At 39.2% G+C, this 18,649-nt stretch overlaps 1 protein-coding gene across 6 annotated transcripts in view; it reads right to left on the bottom strand.

Annotated features, from left to right (window-relative positions):
- The window catches only part of LOC131047346 (uncharacterized), a 53,932-nt gene extending 35,811 nt beyond the window's left edge, over positions 1–18,121 (bottom strand). For 5 of the 6 annotated variants that reach the window (XR_009359141.1, XR_009106113.2, XM_059213184.1 and 2 more), the window contains exon 1: positions 16,825–18,121. Coding sequence is in view for 4 of the 6 variants with exons in the window: in XM_059213184.1 (XP_059069167.1) it covers positions 16,870–18,030 (1,161 nt within the window). In the remaining 2 variants the exon portion in view is untranslated. Of the gene's footprint in view, positions 1–16,473; positions 16,656–16,824 lie in introns of those variants that run through there. The other variant, XM_057981217.2, reaches the window with a different exon arrangement.
- Positions 18,122–18,649: the final 528 nt, after the last annotated feature.

The following is an 18,649-nucleotide window of genomic DNA, read 5'->3' as shown; positions in this document are numbered from 1 at the left end:
CAACAGTCGATACGATAAGGTGCAGTCGATATACGAAGGTGAAGATCAATATAATTGCTGTCAATATCATTGATTGATATTATTACAAGTGCAATCGATATTCTGCAGATATATATAGTGTGATCAGCATTAAAGTAAATGCTGAAATATATGTATAGATATTACTGTGAATAATTCTAAATCAGAGATTAATCAAAATATCAGTAATACAATTATATTCTGTAAATTGAAACATATAGAAATATAATATTGGATTAAATCTAAAGTGACAATAAATTTTTAAAATACCATATATATATAAATCTGATAAAAAAATTAACATTGTATCAGCGCCAGCATAGGAAAAAGATCAGATCAGATTTATATAGGCAAGTCTATCCTCTATACATCAAAATGGTGAATGGTGTTAGATTTGAGGACCGACTTGAAGGAGCTTCCAAATTTGTATCTTGGAAGTTTAGGATCATGCTTGCCTTAAGAGAAAACGAATTAGATGAATTCGTAAAGAAAGCTATACCGGAATCAGAAGAAGAAGATAAAAAGCTTCAATGGATGAGAAAGAACAATAAAGCCATGAAGATGTTAGTTGACTCAGTGAAAGATCATATCATGCCAATTATCTCCAAGATGGAGACTGCCTATGACATGTTCAAATCATTAGAGAACATGTATGAGATAAACAACACAAGCTGAGCTCTTGCCCTAAAGCAACAACTCCATCATGTAAAAATGATCAAGGGCGAATCTATCACCTCATACTTCATGAGGATAACAAAACTGAGAGACCAGCTCTCCACCATTGGTCACACAATTGAAAGTAAAGAGTTAACCATGTTAGCCCTCAATGGTCTCCCTTCTTCTTGGGAATCATTCATTCAAGGGATAAGTGCATGATCTAAACTTCCTAAGTTTGATTGTCTAAAAACTGATTGCATTCAAGAAGAGTCTAGATTGGCGATAAGAGGCATTGGCCAAAGCTCCATAAATGAAGATATTCATGTTCTTGCCTCGCACTCCTCAAAGATGAAAGGTAAAAAAGCATATTTCAAAAGGAAGAAAGATGAGGAATCCAATGGTGCTCCTACATTCAAAAGAAGGAAGGATATTTCAGAAATCCAATGTTTTAGATAAGACAAATATGGGCACTATGCAATGCAATGTCCAACCAGGACCATGCCTCAAGCTTCCATAGCAGATGTTGGTTGGACTCTTCCACAAAAGGATTCAGATGGATTCATATTCTGACTTGGAAGAGGTTATAGAGTTTTGAAGTTCTATTTGTGATGAAGAGATTGAAATTCAGGAGGAATATACAAAGGACTTTAGTGGAGATTATGAGATTTCGAATTTCCTTTTTTTTTATAAAACAAATATTCACCTACAGAAGTGCAACAGTTTACTTGTGAAAGCCATGGAGGCATTTGTGCAGATGATGATAGCATCTAGGGTTACAAAGCAAGTTGAGACAAGAAGGCTTTCCCAGTGAGAGCAAGCATACTGCAAGGAGATTTTGTTCTAAATCTCAGGATGGTCATATTCCTGCCTAGGGCTCAATCTTATGACAGTAGATCCATGGTGGTTGTGGATCTAACACTTCCAATTGTATGAAGATCATACCAAATGATGAGAGTCTCTTGAAGCAAGATATCTTCCATGATTGGGACCATGTGAGCAGGGGATGCTTCCATGATAGAGGGAGTAGCTAAGAGAATATGCTTCGATTGATATCTGAGGATCTTGATCATATTGATTCAGAGGGAGTGGACTATGTCAAGTTAATTTCTCTAGTGATCAATCCGAAGACTATGCTTCATGAGATGGAGTCTCATATATATAGGTTGGAAAACCTTTACATTGACTCCTAGGTCATAAGGTTCCTGGATAGATGGAGACTTGGTGAGCTTGGAATACACCAAGAGTGATGCAAACTCCAACCTTGTATTTCATGAAAGGTCAAGCCATGCGGAGATCAAGCGGAAAGGTATGTTATTCAATTGAGATATATTAGTACAGATGAACAAACTACAGATGCCCTCACCAAGCCTCTCTCTAGAATAAAGTTTGCATACTTTTGAGGTCAGCTTGGTATGGTAGAAAATGTAGCCCCAGCTAAGATTGAGTCTCAGCAACATTGATTTGTTTACAATAGTACTAATGTATTCTCTAAGATGTTTAATGTGTAATCTGATATGGTTCATGATTATCGTCATGTATGTGACTCCATGACTTCATAGGTTCAGTGCTTGATGGACCCCTGTGAACATTATTGGGAGGTGACGATCTCTCAATGATGAACACTTGTATACGTGATCTTTATTGTAAGGTGACGATCTTACAATGTTGATTTTACCATCATGATGGATATCATGAGACATGATATCTGTGGATATGTCATGATGGTTGATATCTCTTGAAGTAATATCTGCTGATGGTGGATATCATGAGACGTGATATCCGTGGATAAGCCATGATGGATGATATTACATAAAGAGATATTCATGGTGGATATTATGTGACGTAATATTCGTGGACGCGCCATGATCTAATATCCTTAAAATGCCATAATGGTGGATATCACGAGACGTGATATCCATGGATAAGCCATAATGGTGGATATTATATAGGGAGATATTCATGGTGGATTTCATGTGACGTGAAATCCGTGGACATGCCATGAAGTAATATCTTTAGATATGCCATAATGGTGGATATCATGAGACGTGATATCCGTGGACAAGCTATAATGGTGGATATTACATTAAGAGAATTATGGTGGATATCATGGGACATGATATCTATGGACATGCCATAACACTTGATATCACAGTGAGGTGATATTTTCTCTCACACATATAGTGGAAGCTATTATGTTTATCATCACCATGAGGTGGTGTAACTTATTGAAGGATAGATGGATTCCTCCCTAGCTAAGAGGGAGTGTTGAAGTTAGGTAGCAACGATCGGATGACCCTAACCATTCAAATGTCTAATTGGCCTTACGGCCTTAAACATTTGCATGATTAATCTTTCTCTTCTATCCTTGCATTCTGATCATAGATCAATATACTGTATGATGATCGATTTAATCATCTATATAACTATCGAATCATACATGCTATCGATCCTATGTATAATTAGTAATAGCTTTATATTACTAATTATACATAGCACCAATTGCATTTATATATATCAATCCGTATGTGCTATGATTAATATTGTTATCATTACATGTTATCGGTTAACTAATTATACCGATTGCAAATTGTGGTTAAACGTCACTTATTATTGATCGCTATTGATTGACATGGCTCCACATAGGAGTCACGACTCTGTGGAACTATGATCGATTTAATCATCTATATAACTATCGAATCATACATGCTATCGATCCTATGTATAATTAGTAATAGCTTTATATTACTAATTATACATAGCACCAATTGCATTTATATATATCAATCCGTATGTGCTATGATTAATATTGTTATCATTACATGTTATCGGTTAACTAATTATACCGATTGCAAATTGTGGTTAAACGTCACTTATTATTGATCGCTATTGATTGACATGGCTCCACATAGGAGTCACGACTCTGTGGAACTATGTCGGTTCCACATAGAGCCGTGACTCTATGCGGTCCGCAAAAGCATAGATATATCGGCACTATCACATTTGGTGGTAGATAGATACAACAGTCGATACGATAAGGTGCAGTCGATATACGAAGGTGAAGATCAATATAATTGTTGTCAATATCATTGATTGATATTATTACAAGTGCAATCGATATTCTACAGATATATATAGTGTGATCAGCATTAAAGTAAATGCTGAAATATATGTATAGATAATACTGTGAATAATTCAAAATCAAAGATTAATCAAAATATCAGTAATACAATTATATTCTGTAAATTGAAACATATAGAAATATAATATTGGATTAAATCTAAAGTGACAATAAATTTTTTAAAATACCATATATATATATAAATCTGATAAAAAATTTAACACAAACATCTAGAAGGGATATATGAGATTAACAACATCAACCGGAAACTCACTTTGAGGCAGCAACTTCTTCAAGTCAAAATGTGCAAAGGAGATTCAGTCATGTCCTTCTTCATGAAGATTTTAGAATTGAAGGACCAACTCAGCGCCATTGGAAGCGAGGTTGTGGACAAGGATATTGTCATGATTGCGTTGAATGGTCTTCCTGACTATTGGGATCCCTTCATTCAAAGCATAAGTGGAAGAGCTGAATTCCCTTCCTTCGATCGTCTTCGGTCAGATTGCAGTTGAATGGTCTTCCTGACTATTGGGATCCCTTCATTCAAAGCATAAGTGGAAGAGCTGAATTCCCTTCCTTCGATCGTCTTCGGTCAGATTGCATTCAAGAGGAGTCTCGCCTAGCTGCCAGAGAAATGCATAAGGGCTCTCATGGAGGAGATCAACATGTGCTTGCATCTCAACATGTTAGAAGAAAGGGAGGCCATTGGAAGAAGAACAACTTCAAAAGAGATAGAGACTTCAGACCTCCAGCTTTCGATTCAAGGAAGAAGACAAGGGATCTTTCACGTGTCCGTTGCCTCAGATGCGACAAGTTTGGACATTATGCCAACGAATGTCAGAATTCGCCCTTGCAAGGGGAGGCCAACCTGAATGAAGTTGGGAACTCAAAGGATAATGAAGACTATTTCTTCATTTTTGCTTTGTCCAGCAATGTGACATCCGATAGCAACACTTGGTTGATCGACAGTGATGCATCTAGACACATCACGGGATATCGAGAGCATCTCTAAGACTTGATGGAGAAAGAGTCCAATCTTCATGTGGTAAGTGGTGATGATGCACAGTATTCGGTAAGAGGCTTTGGTAGTATTTCTTTAAATTTAGAATCTGGTATGTCCTTGCATCTTAGTGATATTTTATTTGTCCCTGGAATTAAGAGGAATTTAATTTCCATTTCTGCCCTAGAAGATAAAGGTTATCAAATAGCATTTTCTGAGGCTAAAGTACTTGCATGGCCTAAGAAATCTAGTATTAAATCTGCTCGTGTTATTGGAAATAGATATGATAGTTTGTATAAGCTTTTAGCTAACCCCATTCGAGCACTAATTCATGAAGCTCCTGAATCTAGCGAGCTATGGCATAGAAGGCTCGGTCATCTTCACTATCAGGCACTTCCTTCACTTGAGAAGATGGTTAAAGGTATGCCTAAACTTAATCAATCTCATGATGATTCTTGCAAAGGTTGTGCATTAGGTAAGAACACTAAAAGTCCATTCCATAAAAGTGAAAGTAGAGCTAAGGAAAAATTAGCACTTGTTCATTCTGATCTATGTGGGCCTATGTCTGTTCCTTCACCTAGCAGATTTCTATACTATGTTACATTCATAGATGATTTTTCTAGAAAGACTTGGATTTACTTTCTAAAATCTAAAGAATTTGATGAAGTGTTAAGTAGATTTAAGGAATTTAAAGCTCTAGCTGAAAATATGTCTAGAAAAAAAATCAAAGTGTTAAGATCTGACAATGGAGGTGAGTACACCTCAAGTAGCTTCAATGACTTTTGTGTAGAAACAAGAATTAAGAGGGAGTTTTGCGTTCCCTACAATCCTCGACAAAATGGTGTAGCTAAACGAAAGAATAGAACCATCATTGAAGCTGCTAAAGCTATGATTCACGATCAGGACCTACAGACCTTCTTATGGGCTGAAGCATCCAAGACTGTTGTGTACATTCAGAATAGATGTCCTCACCCTGTCCTAAAGAACGTAACTCCCAAGGAAGCCTTCACAGGAGTCAAACCAGATATCAGCCACCTAAGGATCTTTGGGAGTCCTGTCTATGTTCATGTGCTAAAAGAAAAGAGGACTAAGTTAGAGCCTTCCGGGAAGAAGGGTATCCTTGTTGGGTATAGTGAATTCTCCAAGGCATTTCGCATCTACATTCCTTGTCAAAGGTACATTGAGGTAAGTAGGGATGTCACCTTTGAAGAAAATATTGCGTTCAAGAAATCTAAAGGTTCTCTTGTTGAAAATGATAAAGAAGTTAATGATAATCAAAATATGGATATTGATACTAACCCTAAGATTCAGAGGGAGCCTATTGAACCTCCTGAACCTATTGAGCATGATGATCATCCTAAGCCTCTGGTTCCAACTGATGGACCTAGAGATATTGCAGTTAGCAAGAAAAGGCCACTTTGGGTTAGAAGCACAATTCAAGATGCAGAAAAGTTTGCAGCTCCTAGTGGCACTTTCAGAGAAAGTAAGAGACCTCAGAAGCTCTCCAACTATGCTGCAATGATGTGCAACATCATTGTGGCTGAACCATCCAACATAGAAGAAGCTATGAACCAGCAAGCTTGGAAGTTAGCTATGGACGAAGAGCATCAATCCATCATCAAGAATGATTTTTGGGATGTTGTGCCTAGACCTAAAGGTAAGTCTATTGTTTCTTCCAAATGGTTGTTTAAAATTAAACATGTTGATGGTAGTATAGAGAAATATAAAGCTAGATTTGTAGCTCGTGGTTTTTCTCAAAAGGAAGGTATAGATTATGAAGGAACATTTGCTCCTGTTGCTAGATATACTTCTATTAGAACTATTATAGCTATTGCTGCAGCCAAAGGTTGGAAATTACATCAAATGGATGTAAAGACTACCTTCCTTAATGGTGTCATTGAGGAAGAAGTCTATACTGAACAACCTGAAGGTTATGAGATCCACAATAGAGAAACTCATGTGTGCAGATTGAAGAAAGCTCTCTACAGCCTCAAGCAAGCTCCTAGAGCTTGGTATGAAAGAGTTGATAAGTGCTTAGTTTAGGATTTTATAAGAATGATGCTGACCCTAACATTTACTTTAAAGTATTTAATGGTGAAATGTTAATTCTGGTTCTATATGTTGTTGATTTATTTCTAACTGGTGAAGATAGTCTCATCATTAGGTGTAAGAAAGAATTAGCTACTGAATTTGAAATGAAGGATCTAGGTCTAATGCATTACTTTCTAGGGTTAGAAGTGTGGCAAAGACCTAATGAAATTATTCTCTATCAAGGAAAATATACTATTGATATATTGACAAGATTTGGTATGATGGATTGTAAACCTATGTCTACTCTGATAAAAACTAACTTGAAGAAGTTGAGTATTTTTGCAGCTAACTCTGATTTTGCAAATACCTCATAATACAAGCAGTTGATTGGATCACTGATGTATCTAGTCAACATTAGACCAGATATCTGCTATGCAATGAGTGCACTTAGCCAATTCATGAACCAGCCAAAGTATGTTCACCTAGTGGCAACCAAGCACATCCTAAGATACTTGCGTGGAACAATTGGCTACGAGCTGAAATATTCGATCAACACGGCAATCAACTTGGAAGGCTACTCTGATTCTGATTGGGCTGGAAGTGTTACTGACAAGAAAAGCACTTCAGGAATCTGTTTCTACTTGGGTTCCGCTATGATCTCTTGGGCCAGTAGGAAACACTCCTCAGTTGCATTAAGTATTGCAGAAGTTGAATACATTGCCTCAAGTGTGGCAACTAGAGAAGCAGTTTGGCTTCGCAAGCTTCTTGCTGGGTTGTTTGGACAACCATGGGAATCCACTGTTATTTATTGTGATAACCAGAGTTGTATTAAAATGTCTAACAATCTCGTGTTTCATGACAGGTCAAAACATGTGGATATTCATTATCACTATATTTGTGATATGGCACAAAGAGGTGTTATCCAGCTGAAATATATCAGCACTGATGAACAGGTTTCTGATGTTCTCACCAAGCCTCTAGCTCGGGTGAAGTTTGAGTACTTCGGAGAGAAGCTTGGAATGGTGGAGAACACAGGATTGATTGAGAGGGAGTCTCAATCTTAGTAATGCAATTCAATTTGCATCTTCCACCCTCTGCGGGCAATGCAAGGTGGTTCCATCCTTTGCGGACAATGTAAGATGGACATCATGAAATGAGTTCATGATATTTATGTGTTTTTGTTGCAGGTATACTCTATGAAGTTTATACATTCACTCTTGCGGGCAATGCAAAATTAAAGTCATGAATGGATCATGACATGTGGCAGTTATCCTTCTTAGCTAAGAGGGAGTGTTGAAAACATTAGCTAAGTTCGGATATCTGATTATCGAACTTTGATGTTAAATAATAATCAAATATGTATATGATATCTCAATGTATTTGCTAAATGGGCTGGACCCAAATGTAACGTGGGAAAGGCAATTTGATGTGTCATTGGGCTGGGCCCAAAATGTAACTTGCAAAGGCATGTCAATAACTATTGGTCTAGACCCAAATGTCCAACGTGGTAATATGCAATAACAATATAACATAATTTAAATAAATAATAAGTATTGCAAGCCGACCTAGATGTCTACTGCCAAAAGGAGGATATAAATATAACAACTTCAAGATGAAGTAAAATATATTCATTGTCACTTGCCAAATGTGATCTGCTCTCCTATCTTAGTAATCTGCTCCTCTACTTTAGTGATCTGCTCTTCTACTCTTGATGAATCTGCTGTTCTACACTTGGGCGAACTTCAAGGACATTGTTAAGCAAGGTTGCCAAGATTGTTTATAATTCTGCTCCAGTCTGTTGAAGTCATCTTCTGCTGATTTGCTCCTTTGGTCTCCTACTGCTGGTTAGGGCAGCGTCCTCCATCTTCTTGGCAACTTGCTGTTTCGACAGCAATAAGAGACAAGTCTGTTATGTTGTAATTGCCTACCATTGAGATAATACATTATATAGTTTAAGGCTGGGTTTTTCACAGTGTTCCACGGGCGTCCGGGACGGGGGGACGAGGGGGACGCGTCTCGGGGACGGGGGGACCAAGGGCCTAAATTTGGGGACGGCGGGGGGACGGCGGGGGGACGGCGGCGGGGTGGTGGTGCTCATATATATACATATAGTACTTGAAAAACTAGTTTTGAAAAGATGTATAACAGTATAACAGTATAAGAATTAGATTTCAAATGAAACTATAGGAAATACCAAGATTACTTAGATTAGTGATACGTAACTAATTGCTAATTGCTAAAACTAAAAGTAAATAAAATTTGACAAATGAAATTGTCAAATTGGAGATTTCTCATTTCTATCATATGAATATCGAAAAAGGAAAACGAAAAATATGAATATCTGATGCCATTGCAAAGTCTATAATAATAAAGATGATTACATGATTCATCATTACAATGAGTAGCCAAATACAAATACGTGTAGCAATAGCATTACAAAAGAGATGAGTCAAATACAAAATGACAAAACTGAAAAGTGAAAACTCAAACTGTAGCTAATGGAGGCCTCTAATCATCTGCAAACTCCTCCTCACTGGAACTGCTGGACTCCTGAGGATCAAGGTCCCTCAAGCTCACACCAACTAGCCCTGCATCTGAAGTGGTAGGATCATCCTCATCAATCTGTGAAGGCTCCTCTGGCTCTACATCCCATTGTGCCGCTGGACTCTCCTTGTACATAAGTGTCTTGCGGTCAATGAGACGCAAAGCACTATGTACAGCCACAAGCTTCTCGGCTCTCTTAGAGGTAAGTCTGTTCCTCTTAAGAGAGTGGATGAAGCTATATGTAGACCAGTTCCTCTCAGCAGCTGAAGAACTGGAAACCTGGGATAGCAGACGGATGGCTAGAGTGGTGGTCAAAGATTTCGGGCCATGACATTTCCACCACAAAAGTGGGTCCTCCTGTGCCATAATGTCTATATCCATCTTTGCTGCATCTGAATAACCTCTAAGAGTGGCAAATCTTCCCCACTCAGTGCGTATTGTACCGGCATCTCTGGAATCAAACATCTTCTCTATGCAGCTAAAGAAACCTGCCTTCACCTCATCATCCTCAATCGGTGTCGTTCTACCCGGTCTAGCCTTGTACCACTTAGGATTCAAGGCAAAGGCAGCCATATGCAAAGGAGTGTTCAACTTGTCCCATCTACTCTGAATGATAGGCCGGATTTGCTCATTGTAGAATGCTAGAGAGGGGTCCTTCACTCGCACAGCAGCCCGCATCTGGCCAAGCATAGAGTCAATGCACTCATACACCTCTCCAAGGTTAGGTGCATCCCCATCCCCATATCTGATCACCTGGAATACTGGAGAAATGATGGAGACAATGTATTTCGTATCAGTCCAAAACACATCACTCTTCACTATCTCCTTCACCCTTCTCCCCTGCTCTGTCTTGGCCTCAGCCCACCTATTCCACTCATTAGTCATAACCATGAGTTGCAATGCCTCTTGCAACTCAATCATTCTCTCCAAGAGAATGAAATAGGATGCATATCTAGTCTCAACTGGTTTCAAGAACTCCTTCTTCGCGAAGGTCCTGAATAGTGCATGTGAAATGTGGTGGTTGCAGATAAACATCTGCACATCTCTCGCATCGGTGACCACTCCTCTAATCCAGTCAATCTTCCCCATGTCCTTGAGTGCATTGTTCATGGCATGCACACAACATGGGGTCCACCAAATGTGTCTATAGGCTGCCTCAACGAGTCTCCCTGCTGCTCTACACACATATGCTGCATCTGTCACTACTTGGACCACATTTTGTGGCCCAACCTCCTCAATAGCCTCCCTGAGGACCTGAAACTGGAAATCAGCATCTTTACGATGCCCTATACAATCAACTGCTCTAAGGAAGTATGGGCCCTCTGCACATGTGACCATGATGTTGATGAGTGGATGATGGCTAATGTTCGTCCACCCATCCATAACTATGCTGCACCCCAATGCCACCCAACATGCCTTCATCTTCTCCATCAAAATATTGATCTTGGAATAGCTTTTATCCAAGATCGAGGTCCTCATTTTCGTCTCCCCTGGTGGCACATAAGATGGTCCTCCCTTGGCCACCATATCTATCATCTTCCTATAATAAGGAGACCGTGAAACATGAAATGGAATGCCATTGGCAAAGAAGAAATTGTCAATGGATTCATCTATCTCATCTCTCAGCTGCACATTAAACATATCAGCAATGGGGTTGCTCTGTGGTGTATGCAACTTACGTTTCCCAGTCCTGGCAACAGTAGAAGTGGAAGTAGATGGAGATCCAAACATCATTCCTCCCGCCTGCGAAGCATGATAAGTATGTGGCACTGGCACATTCCGGCTGTCGTGAAGTGATGCCCTAGCAGACAAAGTAGTAGGCATTGAAATATTTGTGTCATCTGGAACCCCCCAAAGCCTGTTAAACTCAATTCTGTACTGTATATTTTTGGGTTCCTCCAAAAACTTACAATGTTTCACGCCTTTTCCTCTCCAAAATAGAAAGTGTGCATTCACCCTGCTAATGCTACCGAACCATTCTCTGTCACAAATATTGCACTTCCACTTCCTTGTTCCCCCACTTGAATGTGATGCAGTGCCTTGTACTGATATTTGTGAAACAAACTGTTTTAGAGGAGACTTAGGATCAAAATGACCCCTAGCATATGGTGCCAACAACTCTGAAGGGCAACCTGTACTAGCTGCTGCACTTGCCATAGAACTAGATTGGGCTCCAGGATCAGCCCCATGGTCACCCCCCTCATTTTCAGGTTCATATTCTGAATCATTCTCACTATGAGAATGGATTTCCATGTTATCTTGACTCGTGCCTTGGGAGCTCATTGTGAAATTTTCAAATTGACACTGCATTTCACAAAATAAAAATAAAAATAAAAATAAAATCAGCCTTGTTTAACAATATATTTTTAAATTTTTAAATTTTTTTTCCTATTCATCTCAAAATGAGATTTGATGTTGAATCTTGAGGGCAAAATGATGAATCATTTTGCCCTCAAGATTCAACATCAAACCTCATTTTGAGTCTTAAGATGAATAGGGAAAAAAAATTAAAAAAACCAAAAATGACATAGAACAATGAAAATCAGAAAGTAAAACAAACAAAAAAACAAGAAGAAGTTGAAAAACCCTACCTTGTGCTTGAAAAATCTCTCCAAAATGTAGAAGAATCTTCTTCTTCCTCTTCTTCTTGCTTCTTCTAGCTCCTATCACACTTGTAGTCACTTTTCTCACCTCTTCAATCAATCTTCTTCAAGCTGTTCCTCCTCTTCAAGCTGCTGGAAAAAAAATCAGTTTTGCATAATGAGAGTGAAATCCAAACTAAACATGTTTTTGTGTTGTTTTGGGGGGTGGGGTGGGGCCCACGTCCAATTAGGGTTACCCCTTAACCCCCCCCAAAAAGCACATGTCATAAAAATTTTTAAAAAAAATGAAAACTGCGCTTTTTATCCCGTGCGAACGCGGGAGACGCCTGGGCGTCCCCCCGTCCCTCGAGAGACGTCTGGGCGTCTCTCGAGGGACGGGGGGACGCCCAGGCGTCTCCCACGGAGACGCCCAGACATCCCCCAGGAGACGCCCAGACGTCTCCGCGTCGGGGACGTCTCCCCGTCCCGGCGGAGTTTGGGTGGCGGTGGCGGGACGGCGGGGGACGTCGCGTCCCCGTCCCCGCGTCCCCGAGACGTCTCTGACGGGGGGACGCGCCCAAAAATGGGGGGGACGCGTCCCCGTGGTTCACTGGAACTTTTTCACCTCCAAGAGGGAGGTTTCCCTAGGGTATTGGTGTCTTGTGTCTTGCATTTCATTACTATTACTATTTATTCCCAGTCTGATTATGGTTAATTAGTTTGTTTAACATCTGAGCACTTAAAATTAACAATTACTATGTCTATGATGTAATTTTTGTGCCCTAGATCAGTGATCAGTTTTATGCCCTTTAATTATGCCCTAGTTTGTTAATCAGATTTGTAACATTTTAGTAAATCATAATTTAGTAAACTCAGAAATGAAGGAAGTAAACAAGTGACAAACACACATACCCTGGGAAAACCTCCAAGGAGGAAAAACCCAGCATTAAAGACCCACAGGTCAGATTATATATTCTCCCTTAAAATCACAAGTACAATACTTAGCTTCCTTGTCAGATCTGATCCCTTTTGTATGACAGATCTGCACTTCTAAGTTCTTCAGGTCTGCACCAAAACAGCCTATGTCCTCTTGGACAATTTCGCACAAGTCTGGATAAGTTCGCACACTCCTTGTAAATTCGCACCTTTTTATGCAGAGCTAATTCGCTTGATTTGAATGAATTGTCTTTGCAAGATATCTTTATTTATATATGTCTTTAGCCTTTATTAATTCAAGTCGGCCTCCTTCCTTTTTGGCGCCAATATAGTTATTGTGGTGTGGGTATTTAGGATGGTGTGAAGTATAGGGCTGGGCTTAGACTTGGGTCACATTACCCTTTAGGATAGGGCCCAGTCCTAAATGGGTTCGGATGTTCCCTTAAGGCAATCCGAACCCATATATAGACCTAGTTACAAACAACATATGATGCAGAAAAGAGGAGGAAAGAATGATGTAGAAGGAATGCCAAAGCTTCAGAGGAAAAGATTTCTGCAGAGAATGGAATACAAGTCATTTTTGTTTATAATCATGTTTCAAGCAAAATTTGAATACACACTGATGGATCTATTGATGCTGAGAAGTCGGATAACTAATTAAATAGTTAGAAGCCACGAGAATGATTTTCTTGCCAAGACCTTTCTGATGCTCTACAAAACTAGTTTGATATTTGAATATTAAAATTTGAGGGCATGCCATAGTATAGTGGAAATGCATTGTGATTGTTAGCAAACACCAGGTCTGTTGGGATTTTTATATTAGATACTATCAGTTTAGTATAAATAAATTAATATTCTTACTTAGCATGTTGATTAAAGCCATCTAGAAAAGGGGCACACCAATCCTTAAACACGGTGATTCCTTCTAATAACAAAATAAATAATAATTAACTCAAAGGTCAAGGGGTGCTTAAAACTTTATGACCGTTGAAGAGAAAGGTTATATGAGGATAAATAAGGGGGGAGGAAGGAAATTCAGCAGAGAAAATTATTTATTTTACCTTCATGGAATATGCATCAATCAATCATCAAACATCAATGAATCCAGCTATCAAATAATCAATGTGGAAAATAAGAAATGACTTGCAAATAAACAATTGTAGCCAAAGAGGATAAAACCCCTCCAAAGTTCATAAAGAGATTTAAGGATGAAAACCCTTATTTCTTATCAATAAGTTTCGGATGAAAACCCAAATCTTGACCAGTCAAAGAGGACAAAAACCTTCCAAGGTAAATAATGAGTTTTAAGGATGATCCCCTTAAATTCTCTTAGCAAGTTAAGGATGAAAACCCTTAATCTTGCTATTGCCGAGTTAGGGATGAAAACCCCTGATTTAGGCATATCTGAAAGCACTTTGAAAGTAGACTTACAAGAGGAAATCATCACAGTTTGAAGGAGAATCATAGCAGAAAACCAAGATAAGTTCTAATTTTAGAATTATTTATAGAATTATAAAGTTGAATCATATATTATAATAAAATTTCATCATTTTTTATATGGTTATGAATATAATGCAATTCTCATTTTAAGTTGGAATTATTGTTTTAAAACAAAATTAGGCAATGTTCTAGAAAGGAATATTAAACATGTTGAGTAGGGGAGAGGAGTTGGTAGTGGAGCAGGGTCATAAAGTGGAGATAGAAATGGAGGGTACTGGGGCCCACAATGGAGCATGTCAGGTATCAACAAATGTCATAAATATTACTATCAGCAGTGATAAAATGCACCAAACAATGTACACATCAAAAGTGGAGCATAATATGCATATATTTGTCCAAAATACCTCTAATAAACAAGAACTGCTATCCTAAGAAAAGAAAAACTCCTAAATATCCCACTACAGTGGTCACAACAACATTCCCTAGATTGAGTGAATGACTAAAACTCATAGGAACTGGGAATTAATTGGCATTTAATGGTTGCTTACATCATCCTCCCTATCTTTTCAGAGTTTTGAACCTCCTGGTTCAAATAACTAGAGAATTTAACTATCTTGGCCCGCCCTTCTACCATATTAGGTGCTTCTACAATGCTTCTAGTTTCTTTCTCTACTTCTAGCCCCTTGCTAGATCATAAATCATCATCCTCTACCAAATGATCCTCTTTCTATTTTCATTGCATCTTACAGGCCTAGACCCACTTTTGAGTGGTCCTCCTCCACTAAAAGCAATCACGGCTCTTCTCATCACTTGCCCAACCTTTTATTGTGCTTGCAATAAATAATTAAAAACAAAAATCAAGTTAAGAGAATAAAAAATTCCCACATGTACTTCCCCCTTCTCTACATTATGACATTTAAGCATGCTTTACAATTTGTCTTTGCAGCTTATATCATTTCCATTGTTTGTTGCCCTGTCACAGACTGTCAAGAGCTCATTTTTCTCTTAATCTTTTTTTACTACTATATTAGCTTCTAGGATGCTCACAATATGATGCCATTCACCTGCATTCTTCACAATGTCATCCTCTTTTATGAGGGCTTCTTTTCCATCATCAATATGAGACGTCCAAAGATCTCTTTCTCTTCTGGTGCTTCATCTCTAATATGGATTGCATCCACAACTGCAACATCTTGGGCCACCTTCGGTGATAGGCTACAATCCTCTCCATTGCAGTCTTCAAACTCTTATCCTCTCTCATTAGAATCATCAATATTTTCACCTTCTTCAGGGTAACACATTCATCCCACTCATCCATCCTCTTCATCTATCTCCTTCTCTCAAACTCTTTGCAAATCACATTAAAGGACCTCCTATCCACTGGTAATTATGCCGACTCCTCAAGGAATTTAATCTTTCCCTATTCAAACAGTTATATACCTCGGCAGATCTTACACTCGATGGCTTTCCTATCCGAAAATAGATCTTGCTCACAAGTTAAATATTCGTTCCCACCAATAATTTTCACCTTCTCACATCCCTTGAATACTTTTGTGTCAGCTTTATTTTCTTATCTTTGATTTACTTTGTCTCTTCCTTTGTCTTATTCCTTCTTCCAACTTAGTTATCCTCTTTGTCACATCATAGAACTCCATCTCTGCATGGACAGCCAAAACCATGACTCTCATCTCAACTACTCAAAACTCTCCTCACAAATTCTCTTCTCCCAACATATTAGGATACTCTGATACAAAATGATGCAGATTTTTCTATGATCTGCATGAGCTCGTAACAGTGACAGGAAATTAAAATAATGTTAAAACTAATAGCACAAGCAGAATTCGTAACAAATCGTACAACCACTCTTATTTCTGAATTTGACTACAGCAAACAGCAAAAGTTCTCTTTAAATGTCTATCCCAGCACCCCCCCCCCCCCCTCTCTCCGCCCTCTCTCTCTCTCACTCTCTCTCACACACACACCACACTGCCTCTACTAAACAAATCCTAAAATTAGAAAATTTGAAATTTCCTACATAAGTAATAACCCACTACATCAGTCACAAGAATATTTTCTAAAATAAATGAATGCCTAAAACTGACAGGAAGTAGAAATTAAACAGCATTTAATGATCAGTTAAATCAAACGGGATGAGCTCAAGTGGCTAATCACTGAGGCTTTCATAGTTGACACCCGTGTTCAAATCTCCAGGGTACATGTTACATGTTTAAATGTACAAAATGTTGAATGTTGAATCAGGTAAACTAACACAACCAATGCTGAAATAGTATAAGTATAAACATCTTTTACTGTGTACATAACCAAAACTCTGCATAACGGCATCAGGGAAAGAAAAAATTCAGTACGCACAGGTTCATCCAGCAGAATTATTGCTACAACTAAAAACCATATATGTCCATTCTCAAAAAAATCGATATACATCTTTCTATATAATGTCCAGATTGATATAACATTGCCCGAGATTTCAAAGTACTTACAGTGTACGGAGCCTAATCTGATCTGCATGTGCAATTCCACATTGGCTATGCTTGATAACGGTGCCTAGAAAGTGGTGGGGGAAAGGTATATCCAGCCTTAATAGCTGTTTCCACAATATCAACATCCTCGGACCCAACAGGAGGCTCTCCCGAAAAATGCATGATGACATCCATAAGATTCTTTGGAAAAAGCTTGGGCTCCTTGCGCCGCCTCTTTAGAACATATTGGCCATCCCTATCCTGTCCCATTTGGGTATCCTTTTCCAAATCTGTAGGTGTATTTTTCTGCACAGAGTCAGCTGTGAAATAAGTTGGCAAAACTCTGCATGCGCTGATTTCTTCGCACTCAGTAGCTTCTTCCTGCTCTTCTCCCGAGTTATGAGAAAAATGCATTTCACTATCAGTTTGGGTGTAACCTTTAAGGCATTGGGTATTGAGATTTGGCGTCAATTGGGTGTCAATAGGACTGAAATTTAGGGTTGGACAGTTGTCGAATCGGGCAATGCGTGCTATAACCCCCAATTGGGTGGCAGGCTTGGGCAGGTCGACGGGGCTATCTTCGACAATGTCAGGAAGAATTTTGGCATTATGAGTGGTCTTCATTTGGGAGTTCTCCTCCTCCTCGTCCATAATTCGGCGACAAGAAGCGGGTTTAGGGTTAATCTTCTTCTTGGAGTTTAAATTTGGAATGCCTCTCTTGGAAGAAACAGAGGAAGATTCAGGTAAGGCAAGATCCAATCTAACTGGGGATGGAGAGTGATCATTCAAAATAAGGCCACCTAAGGGGAAGGATTTGGCAAGGTGTACGAAATTTTGGGACTGGGTATTCAGGGAACAATCTCGATCACTCTCAAACTTAGCTTCATAACTATCGTCATCATCATCATTAGCATTTGCAGGAGGCTGTTCCTCGTCCTCTTTCTCGTCTGGGTTTTCTGTGTCTGTTGGCGTATATATCATTGTAGGATGACAGCCCACTGTGAATTTGTCTTGGGCAGAGAGTCGAGAAGACGTTGGCGTTGTTTGTTGGGAAATTGGCATCAACTTGGAAGGGCTTTCTGTCTGCGATTCAAAAAGCGCCCATTCGGGTAATTGGCGTAGTTGTTCTTCTTGGGAGGGAGAAATGAAGGATTCCAAAACAATGGCGTCTAGCTTAGAAAGCCCTCGTGCCCGCGCATCATCGTCCTGCTGCTGCTGCTCTGCCATATACTCTTTTTCAGAGGCTTGTTGTGCATGCAACTTAATAGCTTAAAAAGTTGAACAAAAACTATTTGGAATATCACTTGTTGTTCCAACGATGCCGTGTAAGACTGTTAGAGAACGAAACGGAAGCAAAGCCCTATTTATTATATTTTTATGTTTTTAAAAACTAGCACTTGCACCCAAAGGAGGTGAAAGGATTTTGCCTATAGGAAATTACTTGTATGTCAAATATATGAGAGATGTATATTGTTAAGTGTCATGGGGCTAGACCGACTTGCTGCCCAAACTAGCTTTTTTCCTTTTAAAGGAGGTCCAACTTCATGCGGCACTGGCAAACCTTACTCACGACTCCCATTGCGGATAAGCCCTTTCTTGCTCCCAAACTACACCTTCCCTTCTCAAGTGTCCAACACCTGACCACATTAACACACACACCTGTGGAATAGAAGCACATGCCAACCCTCTCGCGGGTCTCCTTCATCTCGATGCTCCTAGCACTCTCTTCAAGTCCTTACTCTACTCTAGCATTGTCTTGTCACACTGCCCTTGCACCCTTGGTACAAGCTTATAGGTCTCCCCCATACCTTCGTCTCTTAAGTCCCCCATAAGACCCCAACTACTA

This window comes from Cryptomeria japonica, chromosome 10 (assembly GCF_030272615.1).
Source record: "Cryptomeria japonica chromosome 10, Sugi_1.0, whole genome shotgun sequence".
NCBI lineage: Eukaryota > Viridiplantae > Streptophyta > Pinopsida > Cupressales > Cupressaceae > Cryptomeria > Cryptomeria japonica.
This window is presented reverse-complemented; position numbering and strand designations above follow the sequence as displayed.